Source organism: Delphinapterus leucas, chromosome 15, assembly GCF_059928025.1.
Source record: "Delphinapterus leucas isolate spDelLeu-1000000601 "Yukka" chromosome 15, BTC_Dleu_Yukka2, whole genome shotgun sequence".
Taxonomy (NCBI): Eukaryota; Metazoa; Chordata; class Mammalia; order Artiodactyla; family Monodontidae; genus Delphinapterus; species Delphinapterus leucas.
The window spans coordinates 75,022,929-75,039,969 of record NC_143143.1 but is presented as its reverse complement, the minus strand read 5'-3'; the positions used below and the strand labels follow the sequence as shown (position 1 = coordinate 75,039,969).

Genomic DNA, 17,041 nt, shown 5'->3' with positions numbered 1-17,041 from the left:
CATAATTCCTTGCTGGGGGCTGTCCCGTGTGCGGTAGGACGTTTAGCAGCATCCCAGGTCTCTACCCAGTAGGTGCCAATAGCACCTCTCTCCCCCAAGTTGTGACGACCCAAAAGTCTCCAAACATTGCCATCTATCCCCTGGGGGGGCAAAACCACCCCTGGTTGAGAACCACTGATTTCAAGGAATTTTTATATTCCTGATTTTAGAGATGGCAACGTGTCCCCCTCGATATCTTGCTGGAGGTTTGTAGGGAGAGAGGAGCTTTCTCTGGGCCTTTGAATGATCCTGATCTAAAGATCTCCCAGGTTCATCATTCAGTACTTAAAACATTGCTGAAGGAGTCCAACTCCTAAAAGAAAACACAGTTCATGCAGTTGCCGGTAGTAGATTTTAGCCTTGTTTCTGCTCTGCTGGGTTCGGCTTCTCATTTCTTTCTTTAGAGGCAGGCAAAAGTACAGGGTTTAGGGATGTGGAGTCATCGCTGGATTGGAAGTCTGACCTCTGGCACTGGCTTGCTGTGTGACCTTGGGCAGCTCACTTCACCTCTCTGGGCTCAGTTCCAGCTCTCTAACAATACTCCCTACCTCATGGAGTCAGTCTGTGTAAAGTGCTGATTTAGCCAGTGCCAGGCATGCAGAAGCTGCTGGGACTACTCTGCAGCGGGGGTTCGAGAGGGGCAATCTCTAGATTGAGGCCAGCAGCATTTGGTTTTCTTTATTCCCTGCTTATCAGCCACATTCCATCAAACCCAGGATTGGCCCTTAGTAGGCCTGCCTTGGGCAGCCTTTTTCAATCCGTGTCCCTCCCAGGATTCCATCTGCCACCATACCTTTGTCTCTGTCCCCAGCCGAATTGCTGTTTTCTAGATAACCTCAGACCTACCCGAATGCCAACAGCATTCCTCAAACAGAGCAGAGCTGCCAGAATAAGCCGGCAGCTTCCTGCTCTTTGCCCCAGAAAACATTTCAAGTGATCAAGTGATCAGGGGGAGGGAGAGAGGGAGGGGAGGGAGAGAGGGAGGGGAGGGAGAGAGGGAGGGGGAGGGAGAGAGGGAGGGGAGGGAGAGAGGGAGGGGAGGGAGAGAGGGAGGGGAGGGAGAGAGGGAGGGGGAGGATGCTGCAGTTGCTTATGCAACCGGCTTTAATCCGGGGCTAAAATCCAACACACCAACCAGCGCCGTATTTTATTTCCTCGTGGGCTTGGTCAGGTAGTTGTACGCGAGATCCGCCACAAACTCATGCTATTTGTCCTCCCCAAAGCAGCACCAACAGACACAAACAGTATCCCTTATAGCATGGTGGTGCCCGGCCGCTGCCCCGCACTGCCGGGAGGGAGAGCGCAGTCTGATTAACTCTGACCTCCTGTCCCCCGTTTGGTCTCCCCGTACACGGTTCCACCCCCAGGAAGAGGTGGCCCCTCCCTTCTGGTGAGGCCCAGGCCTGTTGTCCTGAATGCTGGACCCCTGTCAGGCCACCGAGTGTCCCTCCCTGCGTCCCGGCCTCCTCAGCCTAAAATTCAGCAACAGCGGCTACAGAACCCTCTGCCTTTTCCTAGAGCCTGGGCCCTGCCCCTGTGGTACAGTGTGCTTGCGTTCCTGCCTTGCTCCTGTTTGAGACAAGTTCCCAGCCAGGAGGAATTTATGTACACACTGTGGGCATCTGTTGTCCACGTGGGGGTGGGCAGGGTGAGCAGGGCCTCAGCTCCACCGTTTTCTTTGTGGCAACGAACCGTGTGGGATGAGAAAGCCCACGAGTCCTAATTTTAGGAGGAGAAGGGGAGACTTTATTGGGCCATAGTTTTACCTCCTGGCATATGGCTGTGTCACCTCTGGAAGCTTTCTCCAGCCTCTAAAGAATGGTGTTTTATTTGGCTTCTGTTGTTCCCGCTTGCTGTTTTAAAAAAAAACCTTGCTAATTAAGCACCTTGTCTTTAAAAAAAAAAAAAAAAAGCATCAGCAAGTGAGCACGGATGCTTTAAGATCCTTCTGGATTTGCTTTTTCTTTCTCAGGCTACAGACCCACAACCAAGGCAGCCTGACGGAGGAAACAGGCAAAGACCTCCTAATACTATTGAAATGGGTGGAATTATAAGCAGTTCTGCAACAGTAGTTAATATTTTACTGGGGAGCAGTGCCAGAGAGATGGGGGTGGGGTAGAGCTGTGTGTGAAATAGCTGTTCCACCTGCCTTTGGGGACCCGAAGAAGCCATTCTCTGTGGAAATAAATTTAAGCAAGAGTCCTTACAAAGCTCATGGGATTTTCTGCCACCGAGGGCCCAGTTTCCCAGGAACATCCTTACAGGGCTGGTTGTGTGGCAGGAAGGTCTAAGCAGTGGGTGTAGGCCTGACTAATAATGGGGGTTCTTGTTCCCTGGCTGAGTTTGACATCTTTCTTTCTCCCTCTGGATTTAAATGGCTTCTCAGCCCGAGAGGCACTGCCTGTGCCCTGGATTCAGAAGGTACACGCCTCCTTGGGAAGCCAAGGCGAGAGACAGCGGCTCTCTCTCTCTCTCTCTCTCTCTCTTTCTGCATCTGCCGGGAGAGCTGCCGCTGGTATTTTTCCACAGGCCTTTTCTGTGCTCTCAGGGCCTAGTTTTTCCCAGCCAGGCCCAGAGTCTGAGAGAGGGTTAATAGGCAGGAAGCTGAAGCCATCGCAGACTAATACGGAAGTCAGATTTTTGTTTAACTGACAGGTTTAGCAGGCCTCAGCGCTGGGGGAGGGGGCTGGGAGGGGAAGGGAAGTTTGTAGAGCTAGGCATGTGGCCTGCTAGGAGCGCCTTTGGCTTTTCTTAGGGTAAGGATGGGGAGGGGGGCCCCCTGGCATCCTGGCAGGGAGGCAGGAACCCATTTTGCTTTCCTCTGAGTTCTGGCTGGGGGTGGTGGGGTGATGACAGGTTCGATTCTGGGCTGGGGCAGGCAAGTGGCTGTCTGGTCTGCTTTGTCCAGGAGGCATTTTGATAATGACGATGCAAACTTGACCACTTGGTTCCCCTCCTCCCCTCTCAGCCCGAGTGCTCTGTCCTCTGGGAAGCCAGGGCTGCCCTGGAGTGTCTTGGGGGGCTCGCCTGGCCCGTCCGGTTTGCCTCAGAGGCCTGGCTCCAGCTTCTTCTTTCTCTTGCCCCCTGGGCTGTTTTCCCGGGCCTCCCTGCTCTTTGGCTTCACTTCCCCGCCCCCCGCGGGTGGTGGGGAGCACATTCTGCTGGATTGTTCTAGAAAAGAGCCAGCCTTCCTCCCAGCGAGAGGGCCGTTTCCGTGGGGGCAGATGAGGGTGAGCCCTTGCAGCTCACCCCCAAAACTCTCTTGCCTGTGGCCTCTGGGCCTCAGGCTTTGCTGGAGCAGGTCAGGCTGGCTGCACTGGTTTGCTCGTGCCGCGAAATCTAGCCAGGGTGTGGGAGAAGGGCGACTGCGGGCCCCTTTCCTAAGTTTTTCTTGCTGCAAAAGGCCTAGCTTAGCCTGTCTTTTTCTATGCACAGGATGGCTCTTGCTCACCAGAGCCTCACAAAGATAATCGCTCAGGAAGTGTTTCAGCCAATCCGGGGCCGCCTTACACTCCGATTTGCCGGGGCAGCCAATCGGGGATGAGCTTTTATTAGGCGGCCAGATCATCAAGCCGAAGTGCCAAACCCTTTTTCTGTGAGAACTAGGAGCCTGTCCTCCATGTTTTATAAGTATTGACATTACACAGTGTTAACAATGCATCCACAGAGGTAAGCTCGACTTTTTAACCATCTTTTCTCCCCCTCCCTCTGAGACATCCGCATTGTGGGCGAGCAGTGTGATTTCTCTGTGGCTGGCTGTGCCACAGTCACCCCTACAGCACTTAGGTTAACTTGGAACTGTTTAGAGAGATTTTTTTTTTTTTTTTTTTTGCTTTCTTGGGTCACATGGCTAAGTAGCCATTAGCCAGAGCTCGGTTTTGCAAACTGGCAAGGGCCTGGCACACCTTTTCTTCCACCAGGACATGGTGTTTCTAGAAGAGTGTGAAGCTAGATCCTGGTATTGCCAAAAAAGAAGCTTTTTTTTTCTTTTTCCTCCCCCCTCCTTCCTCTCTTTCTCTCCCTCTCTCTCTCTTTCTCTGAGCAGTTCCCCCCCCTCCCCCTTGCACTCTTGTCTTCTCTTGTGTCACATGCCTGCTGGGGGAAGAAAATGGAAGGTAAGCAAGCAGGCTCCCCTCCAAGGAGAGCTCATGGCAGACAGCAAAGCAGGCAAGTTCACCTCTCCAAAGAGGTGCTGGGAAGGCTGGACTCAGTTCTGACCAGAGAGGACGTGTGTTTGCAAAAGAACCAAGCCCTCAGCAGAGCAGTGCTAAGGACAGATCCTAGCTCCTGGGGCCTAGGTGGGTGGTGGTGACTCCCCATGGTCTTTTCTCTTCCTACAGGGTTTCTTCACTTGAAACTACATTGTTCAGCCTTTTTTCCTGACTTCTATTGATACAGAGTGTTCTTCTGCAAAGCCAGCCTGCAGCCAGCAAATGTTTCTGAAAGTGTTTTCTAGGCTTTGGAGGAAGTTTTTGGAGTAGGGATGGGGATGGGGGGCGGGGGGGGGGAGTGTAGGAGGGGGGGTGGGGGAGAGATGTTGGACAACATCCTGCAATAAATCTGAGGAGTCTTTTTTTGAATCCCTTAGTTTTCTCCTCTTGCATGGTTTTCAGTGGACTCATGTATCTTTTCTCCTTGTTTTCATTTTCCTTTCCCTTTTTTTTTTTACATTGTGTCATCCTCTGTCCTCCTGTGTGATAGAGTGCAGAGGAAATAAAATCACGTCTGTGGCTCATGACAGCATTCCATATTCAGTGGTTGGGTTGTGTTGTTGTTGTGTGTGTGTTTTTAATAATCCCGTGTAACTGTTTAAAAAAATTTCCTTTTTGATCAAGTCCCAAATCTGCCAGCCTGTTCTCTCTTCTTAACTGTGGAAAAATGAGACGGTTGCTTGAACATTTGTTGGGTAAGTAAAGCAATCCATTTCTGTGACCATGTATAAAGAGTTTGGCGAACATTTGGGGTCTGTTTGTAACAGGGGGTCTTGGCTCCAGCCGTTGGGGGCTTTTTATGAGCAGGAACCCAAGGAGGGCTTTTTCATAGTGTCTTGATTTTAGGTGACTGTTTGAATCCACTGTTTTTCCTGATAACCTAGGGCTAGGATTGAAGATTATACTTCCTGTTTACCCTCAGGGAAGAAACGTTCAGTTCATTGTGACTTGACTGGAGACCTTGAATTGGGATTGTTTGGATATTAGATAGAAAACTCTGGGTAGGTGATCTGCTTGTGAAATGTAAGGAAACTGCTTGGTCTTAAGAGTCACAGAGCCTTAAACATGGGGGTGGGGAGGAGCTGGGGGTGGTGGTGTGAGTCCTTATGTTTTAAGATACTTACATGTCTGTAAAAATCCCACCCACCACCAAACTTGGTCTTGAGTCAGGACTCATACATAACAGATCCGGCCTTTTTCCAAGCCTGACCCACACATCAGTATGTGCACACTTACCTTTACTTCTGATTTATTTCTCACTTTTTACATTTCTCCTGATCTCTTAAGGCTGCAGCTAGAACTTCAGAGTGAAAAAAGTAGCTTCTTGTTTAGCATTTGCTTCAGCATTTCCCTAGAAGTTCACTGCATAAATTTCCAGCCTGGAGACCAATACAGCAGGACTGTAAATGCTGGAAGTATATTCAGTTGCTGTGTTATGCCAACTTGATGGAGTCAGTAATCTTTCTTCTTTTAAACTGGTGTCCAGCAACCCACCTTTGAGAACCAATTGGAAAAAGGGCTCATTTAATAATGAGGAATGTACCCAATTCTAAGCTGAGAAGTCTTTGCAAGACAGGCCAGCTTCTTAAGAGTATAAGGACAGGCCGTTAATGATGTAACATACTTAGAACTGAACTGCTTGCCTGCTACTACCCCACACAAGAAAGTTCAGAGGCTTAGCTTTGTTTCTTTGTTCTTATCTCCTGGCTGTAAATGGAAATTACATATTGAGGTTCTTGTGGCCTCCTTGGAAGCAATATCTAATCACAAGACTCCTGCTTTGGTGCTGTCAGTGTTTGCATAATGGTGCATTTGTTGGGCTGGAAGGAAACCTAAGGGCAAGGCATTTGTCCTCCAAAAGCTTGCATTAAAATGGCTCCCACAGGTTTGCAAAGCCAAGATCTGTTTTCACATGTGCAGCCCCAGCAAGTTCTCAGCCCTGGAGCAAGCCAGCCACTTGCCTGTGGTCCTGGGGGCACCACCAAACATGAGTCTGTAAAAGTTAATGGCTCTCAAGGTAGCATTGTTTTCCAGTTTCACTCAGGGGGAAAAAAAATAAATGTCTGCATTGCAGCAGGACTAGCTAGGGACAGCAGTGCAGGCTCACGGTGCAGCCCAATGGGGTTTCTCTCTCCAGCTTTTGAACCAATAGACTTGGAGAAAAGGTTACAGATTGACAATTGCAGTGGCTGGACCGAGAGCGGGCCTTCTGGAAATTTCTACCATCTTTGTTCCTTTTAGGAAAAGCACATCCGTGGAGCTGAAGTGTCTCCCTACGTTCCATGCCTAGGGCATCTCCCCTCCCCCCCTTTCTTTTTTACATCAAGGTAGATGGTCCTCTCTCTGCCACGTTTGTAAATTGCAGAGGGAGGAACAGAACATTGGGCTGTTTTCCTTTTTCCTTCTGCCTCTTCAGCCCCCAAAGAGGATGCACAGCTGCAAGGAACAAACACAGACACACTGGAGCTTTTGATTCCTCTCCTTTTTTTTTTTTTTTTTTTCCTTGAAGCCCCTCCAGGATGGGTTCACTTCTGCTTTGGGAAATTAAGTGGCATTCCTGTGGGGCAGCAGGAGGAACTGCTTTTATTAGCGCCAGAAAATGGTCAGTGTTCCGGCTGTAACTAGGAATTAATTATATATAATCACTCAGTAAACTTTCTACAGAGTTTTTCTAATTGCTGCTCAGGAACGTGGTTTGCCTTCTGGAGCTGAGTCCAGTTACTTTTATAATTAACAGCTCAAAGATTTGAGTCAGAAAGAAAGAAACAATGGGGCCTCCTGGATTATAAATTAGGGATGAAAACAATAGCTTTTTTTTTTTTCTTTTCCTTTCTTTCTTTCTTGTTACCCCTTTTCTTTTAAACAAAACATTCCCCCTTTTCTTTCCCCGGGAGAACAGTGGGGAAATGGCTTCAGGTCTTAAATAGGAGGGGGGGGGAAATGAGTCACCATTTCAAAAAGGGGAGGGGGTGACAGCAGCCCAGAAAACCCTGAAGGCAAAGGTAGGTTTTTCTTTTTTTCCAAAGTCCAGCCACTTCACATGTGTGATCTCTTTGTTTCTTTTGCCTCCTTTTCCCCCCCTTCTCTCTCCTGGGCAGAGGCCACAAACATTTTTCAGCTGGGAAGCCCTAGGTCTGGCTTTGCCTCTGGTTTGACCCTGAAAAGAAAGATACGTGCAAAAGTGCCTTGGCCACCGCACAGCCGAGGAGGAGGAAGGGAATCTGTGTAGCAGCCCTGCTCTTGATCTCAGAGGCAGAAACAAGGAAGGATTCACCCTTGGCTTCAGGTTGCTAAGGCTATGGACGCCCTTCCCCCTCCACCCCACTCTGCTTACTGATAAACAGGCAGGAGCCATTTCAGCACTGCAGCAAGCTGGGCTGCCAGCCTGTCCCTCGTCATCAAGATTACCTACCTACTGGCCGGCCGGGAGCCAGACGCCCGTCCTTGCCCTGGTGCAGCCTTGGGCACTCTGCCCTCCTTTCTCTCCTGAAGCTCACAGTCACCTTGAAACTCTCCACCCGCAGCACCAGGAGAGTTCTGCTGCACCATGCAGACCTGTAACAGTAAATTACATTATCCACTATGAGGCTCTTAGCTTGGCCTGTGAAAGCGGGTTTTGCCAAACCCATGGTTAATTTTGAGGGCTCTGTTGGGGGTGGACAAAAATCTAATTTGTGAGTATCCTGCGCCTTGGCCGAGGGTGACGTTTTCCTGTTGTTTCTTCTCTGCAGACTCGGATTATCTTTCCTGGAGGTTAACTGTCTTAGGACTGGCTGGGTGTTTGGTGGCCGTTTTCAGGCTTATTAAACAGCCTTTTTATTTGACTTTGGCCTCAGGCTGGGGTGCAGCCCTTCAGATGCCTGCTGCCCTGGAAGCACTTTTCATTTTCCCTAGCTACTCTTTGGTAGGGATGCAGAGCTGGTTTCTCATCTACTAGAAAGGGGGAATGGGCTTCCTCCCCCCCCCCCCGCAGCCTGCACCCTTTTAACAGTTTGGTTGTTTGCACAGACACCTGTCTGTCTGCACTTTATGCCACAGGGCTGCCTAATTCCTCACCTTCCACCCACCTAATTCGAGGGCAAGGGGGCCTCATTTTAGAGCCTCACGTTGAAGGCTCAGGATCTGAAAGGGAAGGGTTTTCCTTAGGAACCTGTGACTTAACAAACTCCCCCTGTCACTGCAGATTTTTTTTTTTTTCCAGCTTCTAAACGTTGGGTTGTTGGTGTCCTTTGGTTGAGCTTTTCCTAGTTCTGATATTTAGGAAGGTGGCTTTGAAACTAGCAGGGCTGCTTAAGCAAGAGCTACAGCTATTGAACAAACTGCTACCATTTTAGCTTCAATACAGGAATGAGGCAGTGTTGCCAGACGCCATTTTAAGAATCCTGCATAAATAGCTTAGCTACCGATGACTCTGCCTGTTTTAGGTGAGTGCTTATATAAAGCTGCTAACCATTCCCTCCCCTCCCCCCAATTTTTAAAGAAATTAATTGCAGATTTAGGGCAGCATGGTGTTTTGATTTTAATGTTCACTATTTTGTGATCTAGAAGAGGAAAGATGTTTGTGTCTTGGGGATGAAATATTTCTTACAGCCTGGACCACTTTGGTATTTTGAATGAAAGTAAAAAGCTGAAGGAAAAGTCCTTTTGAATGATTGCATGATTCTTGAATTGCTGTGTGAACATCCTCAGCTGTAGACCCAGACTCTTGTGCATGCTGGTTATATATTCTAGAGGGGTTAGATATTCTTGGTTAACAGTCAAGTAGGGGCACTTGGGGAAAAGAAATATCTGGGCATTGTGTTTCCAGGCAGTTTTGTGTCCAAACTAGATGTTTTCTCTTTTCTCTCTCTCCTGGAAGTGTTGAGGGGATGGGATTCCTGGGAATTTACGGACCAGCCTTGAGTCTTCAGAATTAAAAATCAGAAGGCTTAAAACATCCTGGAGGTGCAGTTCATGTGCAACTTTTAATTGCTCTTTTCCAGTGCATGCAGGTGAAGAAGTAAGCAGAGGTTTTCTTGCTCAGGCATTGGGGGAGAAATCTTTTCTTCTTTCTGGGACGGGATGGGATGGTCTTGGTTGTATGTGCAGGCGGGCGCCTGTTATTTCTTCTTTAATTGCCTGAAATGTATCAGTTTGTGAAATCCAGGGGCAAGTGACTTAGGGGAACCCGTGAGTGCAAGAGGTGACGGTGGTGGGAACATACAACGTATACAACTAGTTGATGGTGTATTGTCCTGTTGGGGTGAGATTTTTTAGCTAATTTTACCCTTTCCTTTAGCGGGCCCCAGACTCCCCAGCTGACCTTAAAAAAAAAAAAAAGTAATGTCAGTTTGAAACAAGGGCTGCTTGTTCCATTGTTTTGGATTTAAATAATTGGGGTTGCTGGAAGCTAGCAGATATGGAAGGAAAAATGCTGTGTATTTTCTAATAGACTTTAATGTGTTAATGAGAGAGTTCAAAGTCTTTTCTTCAGACGCAGCTGCTTTTTCTTTTTAACAATTATTATTTGACTTTTTTTTTCCCTCCAAATGACTGAACAGTTCTTAACCTAAATTGACCAAGATCTGTGGGGCATTCAGACAGGTACAAATCTTTTCTCACCACCACTTTTGATGTAATATTCATAGTTTTTTTTTTCCCCCTAATAACATACTAGTACTTAACACTAAACCAGAAAAGAAAAAAAAAAATGAGATCAGTGGTGTAGAAAAGAGGAAGTCCCTTTAGATGTGGCTATTCAAAATGACTAATTTTGCATTCTGGTCTTTGCTTTTGTAAATGAAGTTTTAAAAAATTTTTTTCCTCTAGATGCATAGACATTGCAATTTCCTTTAGTCAAATACAAGTTAGTGTGTGTGTGTGTATGTGTGCATGCATGTGCATGCATGGGTTCCCTTTGAAAGGGTGGCTTGCTGATCTGTGAAAAAGATGGTTTTCTGAAATTGTTGTCCTTCAAATCCTTGGCTAAATCCTGGTGGTGCTATTGCTAAAGTTAGGTGATTATGGTGCCCGCTTTGTAATACTTGGAAAGATAAAACAGCTTAACTTTCTTTTCCCTCTTTTCTGCTCCAGAATTATCTTAAACTCAGCAGCGTATAGCTACCCCATCGCTAGTTTGCATTTTCTTAGCCTCTCAGCAGCTTTCCTGCCTGAAGTATTCAGCCTCCTCTAGGCTGTTACAAGCCATATAATTGTTCTCTTGAATGCAGCCCAACTCCATGATCTATACACCTTTGAATGTTTTCAGCGCTGCAGAAATCCTTCAAGTGGGTTTGGGGGAGTCTGTAATGCATAATTGTTTCTTTTCACTACCAAACATTTTGGTTGGATCCCAGATTAGCGTTTTCTCCATCACTCAAAATATGGGATCGGTTTCAAGAAGTTTAGGGTTTCACATACTTCATGCTAGAGAGGGGAGCAGAATTCTAGTTGCTGGAAAGATCAGGGTTGCTGTTTGTTCTTTTGAAGCTGACCATCTCCCCCTCTTTGAAGGGGCCTCATGGGGCTTTCTGTTAAAATTTATTTCCAGTCACCCCAAGCAAAAAACCATCAGCGGTATCCATTTGGACAGTCTGGGTAAGTTGCAGGCAGGGTGTGTTTCTGAGTTGAGCTTGTTTGCCTCTTAAGTTGGAGTAAAAAGTATCAGTGCTAAAATCACCTGCCACAAATCACGGTTGTATTAGTGCACGTTAGCGACATGTTTAAATTTCAGAAGCAATGTCTTCTGATGAAAACCATTTGTGACAACATGTCTGTTGTTTCTTTGGTGATTTGTGTCCCAGGCTTTCTCTACAAAGGCAGTGTGGATGAAATTGTCAACGGGGTTCAATATCAGAGACCTAAATGTGTTAACATTCTGATTTAAAAGCACACTGCCTTTCTGTTTCTTCTCTCTGCTGGGACCAGTGAAGTTGGAGGCCTTTAAGTTCTTCTAACTTAATTCTCAGCTCTCATCTCTTCCTTTCTATCTAGTCCCATCAAATACGGAACTCTCCTAAATGCAGCTCCATCTGACCCTGAGGTTCCAGGACTTTTGGGACTTACCTTTTGTCTCGTCACAGTCCCAGACCACGAAACACAGAAGGGACATTCTAATCCTTCCTGCCTTACGCAGCATCCCCTCTGTCCTGGTTTTTGAGTCTTCCAGGTGGAAGATTTCAGCCATCTCAGTTGGAGATGCACCCCATTTCTTCTTGTTGAACCACAGTCTGATGGAATTGCATCTAGAATAATTGCTCAGGTTCTTATCACTTCGTCGTCAGCCTAATGCCTGGAAAGTTCCAGCACCTCAAACTGTTGGCACTTAGAAAAGCAGAACTTTTCCTGGCTTGGCCTGAGAGGTGTGTGTATGTCCGTGGGGAATATAGGGAATGGCCTGTACCCTGTTCAGTGGGGAGTTCCAGCCGAGAGAGCGAAAGAAGATTCTGGTGGCTGGCCCACCAGAGGAGGGGCCTGCTTTCCCTGCTTCTTATCCCAACCCCCAACTCTCATCCTGTCTTTTAAATAATCCTTCCTCATTCCACTTTTGTGGTGGGGGTAATTAGTCATAGCTCAAAAGAGTGCTGAATGCTTTCTCTAAGCCATGCCTGCTACAGGGAGGAAAATATCCCAGGGGTTGGGAGTGTGGAGACCCCAGTCCTAATTCCTGGGCTAAGTGCTGGTGGTTTGAATGTTTTGAGACCAGGCCTTTTGCTTCTAGCCTGGGCATATTTTTCTACTTTGTAGCTTTAACCTATATATTTTTTCATGTTCCTGCCTTGTCGGGAAATAGTAAGATTTCGCCAGGAGGTCTGGGAAAATACTCTTTGCCTTGCAGAATTCAGAGATCTGAACTCCAGGTACCCCGAAAACCACCTCCAACCTGAACCCAGTGTTAACAATGAGAAACTGATTTACTTGAAGGCTGGGGTTTCATTGGTCCATGGGGGTAGATGGTAATTGTGTGTCTTAAAAAAGCCTTTTGCATCTTCCAATAGCATGACAACTGGAATAGTAATTCGACTTCAAGAACAAGCTAGTGTTTAAAAACACTCCTATAGGACTCTTAACACTTTGTTTGATATCAGGGTGTGGGTTCCTTTCCCCCTACCCTTGGAAGATTGTCTGAAAAATGTGGGTTTGTTGTTAGAACTTCTAAATAACCGCCCCCATGGGGCAAGTTCTTAGTCTACCTAAACGTGAACGTAATTTGCTCTGTTTCAGCTTGGCTGAAGAGGAAATAAAAACAGAACAGGAGGTGGTGGAGGGCATGGATATCTCTACTCGCTCCAAAGGTAAGTAAAAATCTCGTATTATCTATCCAGAGCACAGGAGGAAATTGGAATTTCTTTTTCTTGTTGTTTCAGTGCAGTGAAGTGTGGCTTACGAGTCGAGGCTCTAACACTCCTCCGATTTTGAGAGGTTGGCACCTTTGACGGATGAACCTCATTTATACAGAAATCTTTTGATTTGCTTTCCCTTGGCGTGTCTGTGTAGGTGTTCTGACCTGTCGGAAATTGTCCCGACAGTAAATTTTACATGTGAGTGTCATGACGGAGGGCGGCTGGCTAGCTCTCTGCAGGGTGACTTTCGGGAATCAATTTAAATAAAGCATGTTCTAGAAGCAACTGGAGTCTCCAGCCGCTGCTAGGTTTCTGATTTCAGTAACAGGCCTCTTTGGAATCGCAGAGGTGGAACGAAGGTGACCCACTTCCTTGGTAAACGTTGGTCTTGGTTAGAGATTAAAGGGAAACATTAGATTAAAGGTGGAATGCTGGGGCCAGTGTTTGCGTGTAGGACAGAATTGTGCAAATCAGAGTAAACATGGTATGTGCTTCTATTCAGAATCCTGTGTTAGAGCTCTTCAAGGATCTTCTAATTGAGTCATTGGTACTTTCTGATTGGTCTGTGTGAGATTTCACGAGGTTTCCCACAAGGAAGCAGTTATTCACATTTTGCCTTCAGGGTGCTTTTAGAAATGAGCTGCAGGAACATTTCTCACCTCTTTGGTTGATGAAAATGCGCATCTCCAAACTTAGTTGTTGTACCTCGGTGGTATTCTTTCAACAAGTCGCTGAGTACCTGTGCTGGGGTCTGGGGGGGAGGCGGGAAGGACTAGACAGAGGGTGAATACAGACTCGGCCAGGAAGACTCCAATCCAGCCCAAGAGCTTTTTGAGGATTTTGATAAGACAGCGTGTCGCTGTGGGCAAAGACGAGGGTCAGAGGGTGGTGGCATGGCGACCTGGGAAGCAGGGGCTGGCCGTTGTTGCTGCCTGACTTGCCTGATGGGGGCCTGGGCCTGGTTCAGAGAGGAGGGGAGGCCCCTCAGGTGGACAGGCCAAGCTGTCCGGGTGGGTGGTCGGTGCCTGGGGCGGGGGGGGGGCCCAGTCGGAGGGCTGCTCCCCTTCACCAGACCCCCATCCCCACCCCCCTGCCCAGGCTGGGCCCGCAGCACCTCTGATGGCGAGGGGAGCCCCAGGGGAGTCTGAAAAGAGGTGTTTGGAGACAGTTGCTGATGGGGAAGCCTGTCTCAGTCCCCCCACTTTGGGGTCAGAATTGAGCGTGGAGAAGGGAGCCTAGAGAATGAGAGCTGGGAGCCGGGCTTGCGGTCCTTGCTCTGCCGCTCACTTGGACACGTTCTGGCTCTGCCCCTGTTTTCTTATCTGTAAAATGGGCTGTCAGATGAGATTCTAAGGTTCCTTCCACCTTGGGCTTACTCTTGTAAAAGTAATACTTGCTCTGGCATTTAATGAAGGCTGTGCTTGTAGGGTCCAGGAGCCTTTTCTTACCTGGCAAGAGATGGGAGGTGGTGTTCCCATTTTGCTGTTGAGGGAACCGAGACTCCGAGTGGTAATGTCTCCCAGGTAGAAAGTGTAGGATGGGCTCGAACTGAACTGAGGCTCGGACTCCAAGGAGGTGCTTCTTTCCTGAGCCCTCGGTGCCTGGAAGGCCCTGGAGCCCCGTTGTGGAGACTTCTCCAAAAGGGTCAGAATCCGGGACCGTCAGCCAGAGCAGGAGGCCTGTTCAGCTCAGGCCCTTTTCTCTGCGTGTGGAGACTCCTCTTCTCTTCCCCTTGAGCGTGGAGACCCGGCTTCTTGTCTTCTTTCAGACCCCCAGGTGCTCCTAGCCCTTCACCTTCTGTGTCTGGGCCGTCCGAGGTGTGACCACTCTGGGGTCATCATAATCCCTTATCCGCCCCACCGCATCCTCTCCCGACAGCAGGCAGGGCGATCTTGGAAAAACACTCCATCAGGTACATCTCATCTTGCTGAGTCCCTCCACTGACCTTCCAGCGCCCTCAGGCTCCAGTCTGAAGTGACTGTGACCAACCTGCCTTGGCCTGACCCCTTCAGCTTCCTTCACTTTTGTTTACCTTGTGACAGACACTCTGCGCACCTGACCCCACTTGAGCTCCCCAGCCTCCCTCCCCTCTGTCCTCTCCTGGGGGCCCTTTGCCGGGAACGCGGAACGCCGCCCTGGGTCCTGCTGCCTGGTTCTCGTCTCAGCTTCTTCTCAGATGTCAGCTCCTGAGGGAGGCCTTCAGCGGCCACCCTGTCCACAGGAGCCATTCCGTCATTTTCTGTTATGTTTTTAAAAATAAACTTCTAATTTTAGAGCAGTTTTAGATTTAGATTTCCAGGTAAGTTGTGAAGCTACTGCAGAGTGTTCCCGTACCACCCCCCGACGCACACACACGTAGTTACACACACACACACACAGCTACAGTTCTTGCCCTGTCATTAACACCATACATTGGTCTGGTCCATTTGTCACAATTAATGAATCGGTGTGTTACTACCAACTAAAGTTGATGCTTTGTTCAGGTTTCCTTAGTTTTTCCACTAAGATCCCTTTTCTCTTCCAGCACCCCATCCAGGAGCCCACATGACATTTAGCTGTCGTGTCTCCTTAGAATCCTCTTGGCTGTGCCAGTTTGTTAGACTTTTCCTTGTTTTCGATGGCCTTCCTAGTTTAGAGGAAAACTGCTCAGGTGTTTTGTAGGATGACCCTCATTTGGGGTTTATCTGATGTTTTTCTCATGGTTGGATTGGAGTAGGCCGGAATTACGGGTTTTTGAGAGGAAGACCTTAAAGGGCCGTTTCCGTCACGTCATATCAAGGGTATATATCATGAACATGATTTATCACTGGTGGTGTTGGCCTTGATCAGTTGGCCAAGGGAGCGTTTGTCAGGTTTCTCCCCTTCCTCTTTGGAAGGAAGTCACGGTGCCCGGCCCACACTTACGAAGTGTGGGGAGCCATGCTCCAGCTTCTGAAGGCCAGAGTATCTGCATAAATTATTTCATGTTGTTCTATATGGGAGATTTGTCTTGTTTCTCCCATTTATTTGTTCAACCGTTTATTTATATCAGCAAGGACTACTGTTTCATACTTTGGGTTTTGTATTATTTTGTTGCTCAAATGGTTCTAGCTTTGGCCACTGGGAGCACTTTCAGTCGGCTCCTGTGTCCCTTTGACGTCATTGTTGGTTGATTGATTGATTGAACACTTTCTTAATTTCTGGCACTGCAGGATCTAGGCTCATCTTGTATATTTTCCCCGAGGCCCCTGGTTGTTATTGGAGAATGGCCTTAGAGACCAAGATCTGGGCGCTGGATGTGCTCATTGCTGCTGAGGTGTCTTTGCTTCTAGGTTCTGTCAGCTGACAGAGCAAAGAAACATATATATGTGTATAGGAACCCACATGTATACACATCTATAAACATTTCTATCTGCATCTCTGTTAAATTGACTTCATACACTTGTCTCCAGTTCTGATCCATTACCACATAGATCATTCCGGCCTTCTCCCCTTACTGATCTGTAATTTCTCACTCCCACAGTGAGAAAGCGTCTCCTACCATCTGCCATTCTTTACCGTTTTGTGGTATACTTAAAATCTTACATTCAGCGTTCGGCTTGGTGAACTTTAACACGTGTATACACTTATGGGACCACGGCCCAGATCAAGTTAGTTGAACATTCGTGGCATTCTGAAAGGCTCTTGGTAACCTCTCGTCCATGACCTTGTACTTCTATTTATTTGTTTGTTGATGATCTCTTCTGCTACAGTGTTAGGCTCCCTCTCTCTCCAGGCCCTACACCGCCATGCTCAACCTCTCCCTCCCATTTGAGAGGCAGGATGGCATGGAGGTTTAAGAAAACCTGGCTTGGGCTTCCCTGGTGGCGCAGTGGTTGGGGGTCCGCCTGCCGATGCAGGGGACACGGGTTCGTGCCCCGGTCCGGGAAGATCCCACATGCCGCGGAGCGGCTGGGCCCGTGAGCCATGGCCACTGAGCCTGTGCGTCCGGAGCCTGTGCTCCGCAACGGGAGAGACCGCAACAGTGAGAGGCCCGCGTACCGAAAAAAAAAAAGAAAACCTGGCTTCTGGAGTCAGACTCCCTGGGTTTGCATTCTGCCTGCCCTCTGCCTAGCTGTATTTGTGGTGCAGTTTCCCCTTGTACATGGAGATGATAAAAATGGAGGATTATGGTTGAGATTAAACTTGCTCACGTGTGCAAAGCACCCAGAACAGTGCTGGGACATGGCGAGTGCTCAGAAATGTTAGCCATGATTAGAATCAGTTGAGCAGGGATGAGCTTGTGTTGATAAGCCTATCAGGTGGAAACCCTACTCACCAAGTTCTGCTTCTTTCCCTGCTTCCAGCCTCCAGGAAGAGGGCATGGAGGTAGTTAATGAAGAATTGTATAATCCAAAATACATAAAGTTTATATAACTGAATATCAAAAAAACAAACAACCCAATCAAAAAACAGGCCGAAGACCTGAATAGACATTTTTCCAAAGAAGAC

At 48.0% G+C, this 17,041-nt stretch overlaps 1 protein-coding gene across 14 annotated transcripts in view; it reads left to right on the top strand.

Annotated features, from left to right (window-relative positions):
* Positions 1-2,722: 2,722 nt before the first annotated feature.
* The window catches only part of ZMYND8 (zinc finger MYND-type containing 8), a 126,413-nt gene continuing 112,094 nt past the window's right edge, over positions 2,723-17,041 (top strand). For 3 of the 14 annotated variants that reach the window (XM_030762897.2, XM_089897005.1, XM_089897007.1), the window contains exons 1-3: positions 2,725-2,795; positions 3,475-3,708; positions 12,453-12,523. In XM_030762897.2, the coding sequence (XP_030618757.1) occupies positions 3,695-3,708; positions 12,453-12,523 (85 nt within the window). In that variant the 5' untranslated portion in view covers positions 2,725-2,795; positions 3,475-3,694. Of the gene's footprint in view, positions 2,796-3,287; positions 3,709-7,195; positions 8,675-12,452; positions 12,524-17,041 lie in introns of those variants that run through there. The other 11 variants (XM_030762901.2, XM_030762902.2, XM_030762899.2 and 8 more) reach the window with 7 other exon arrangements.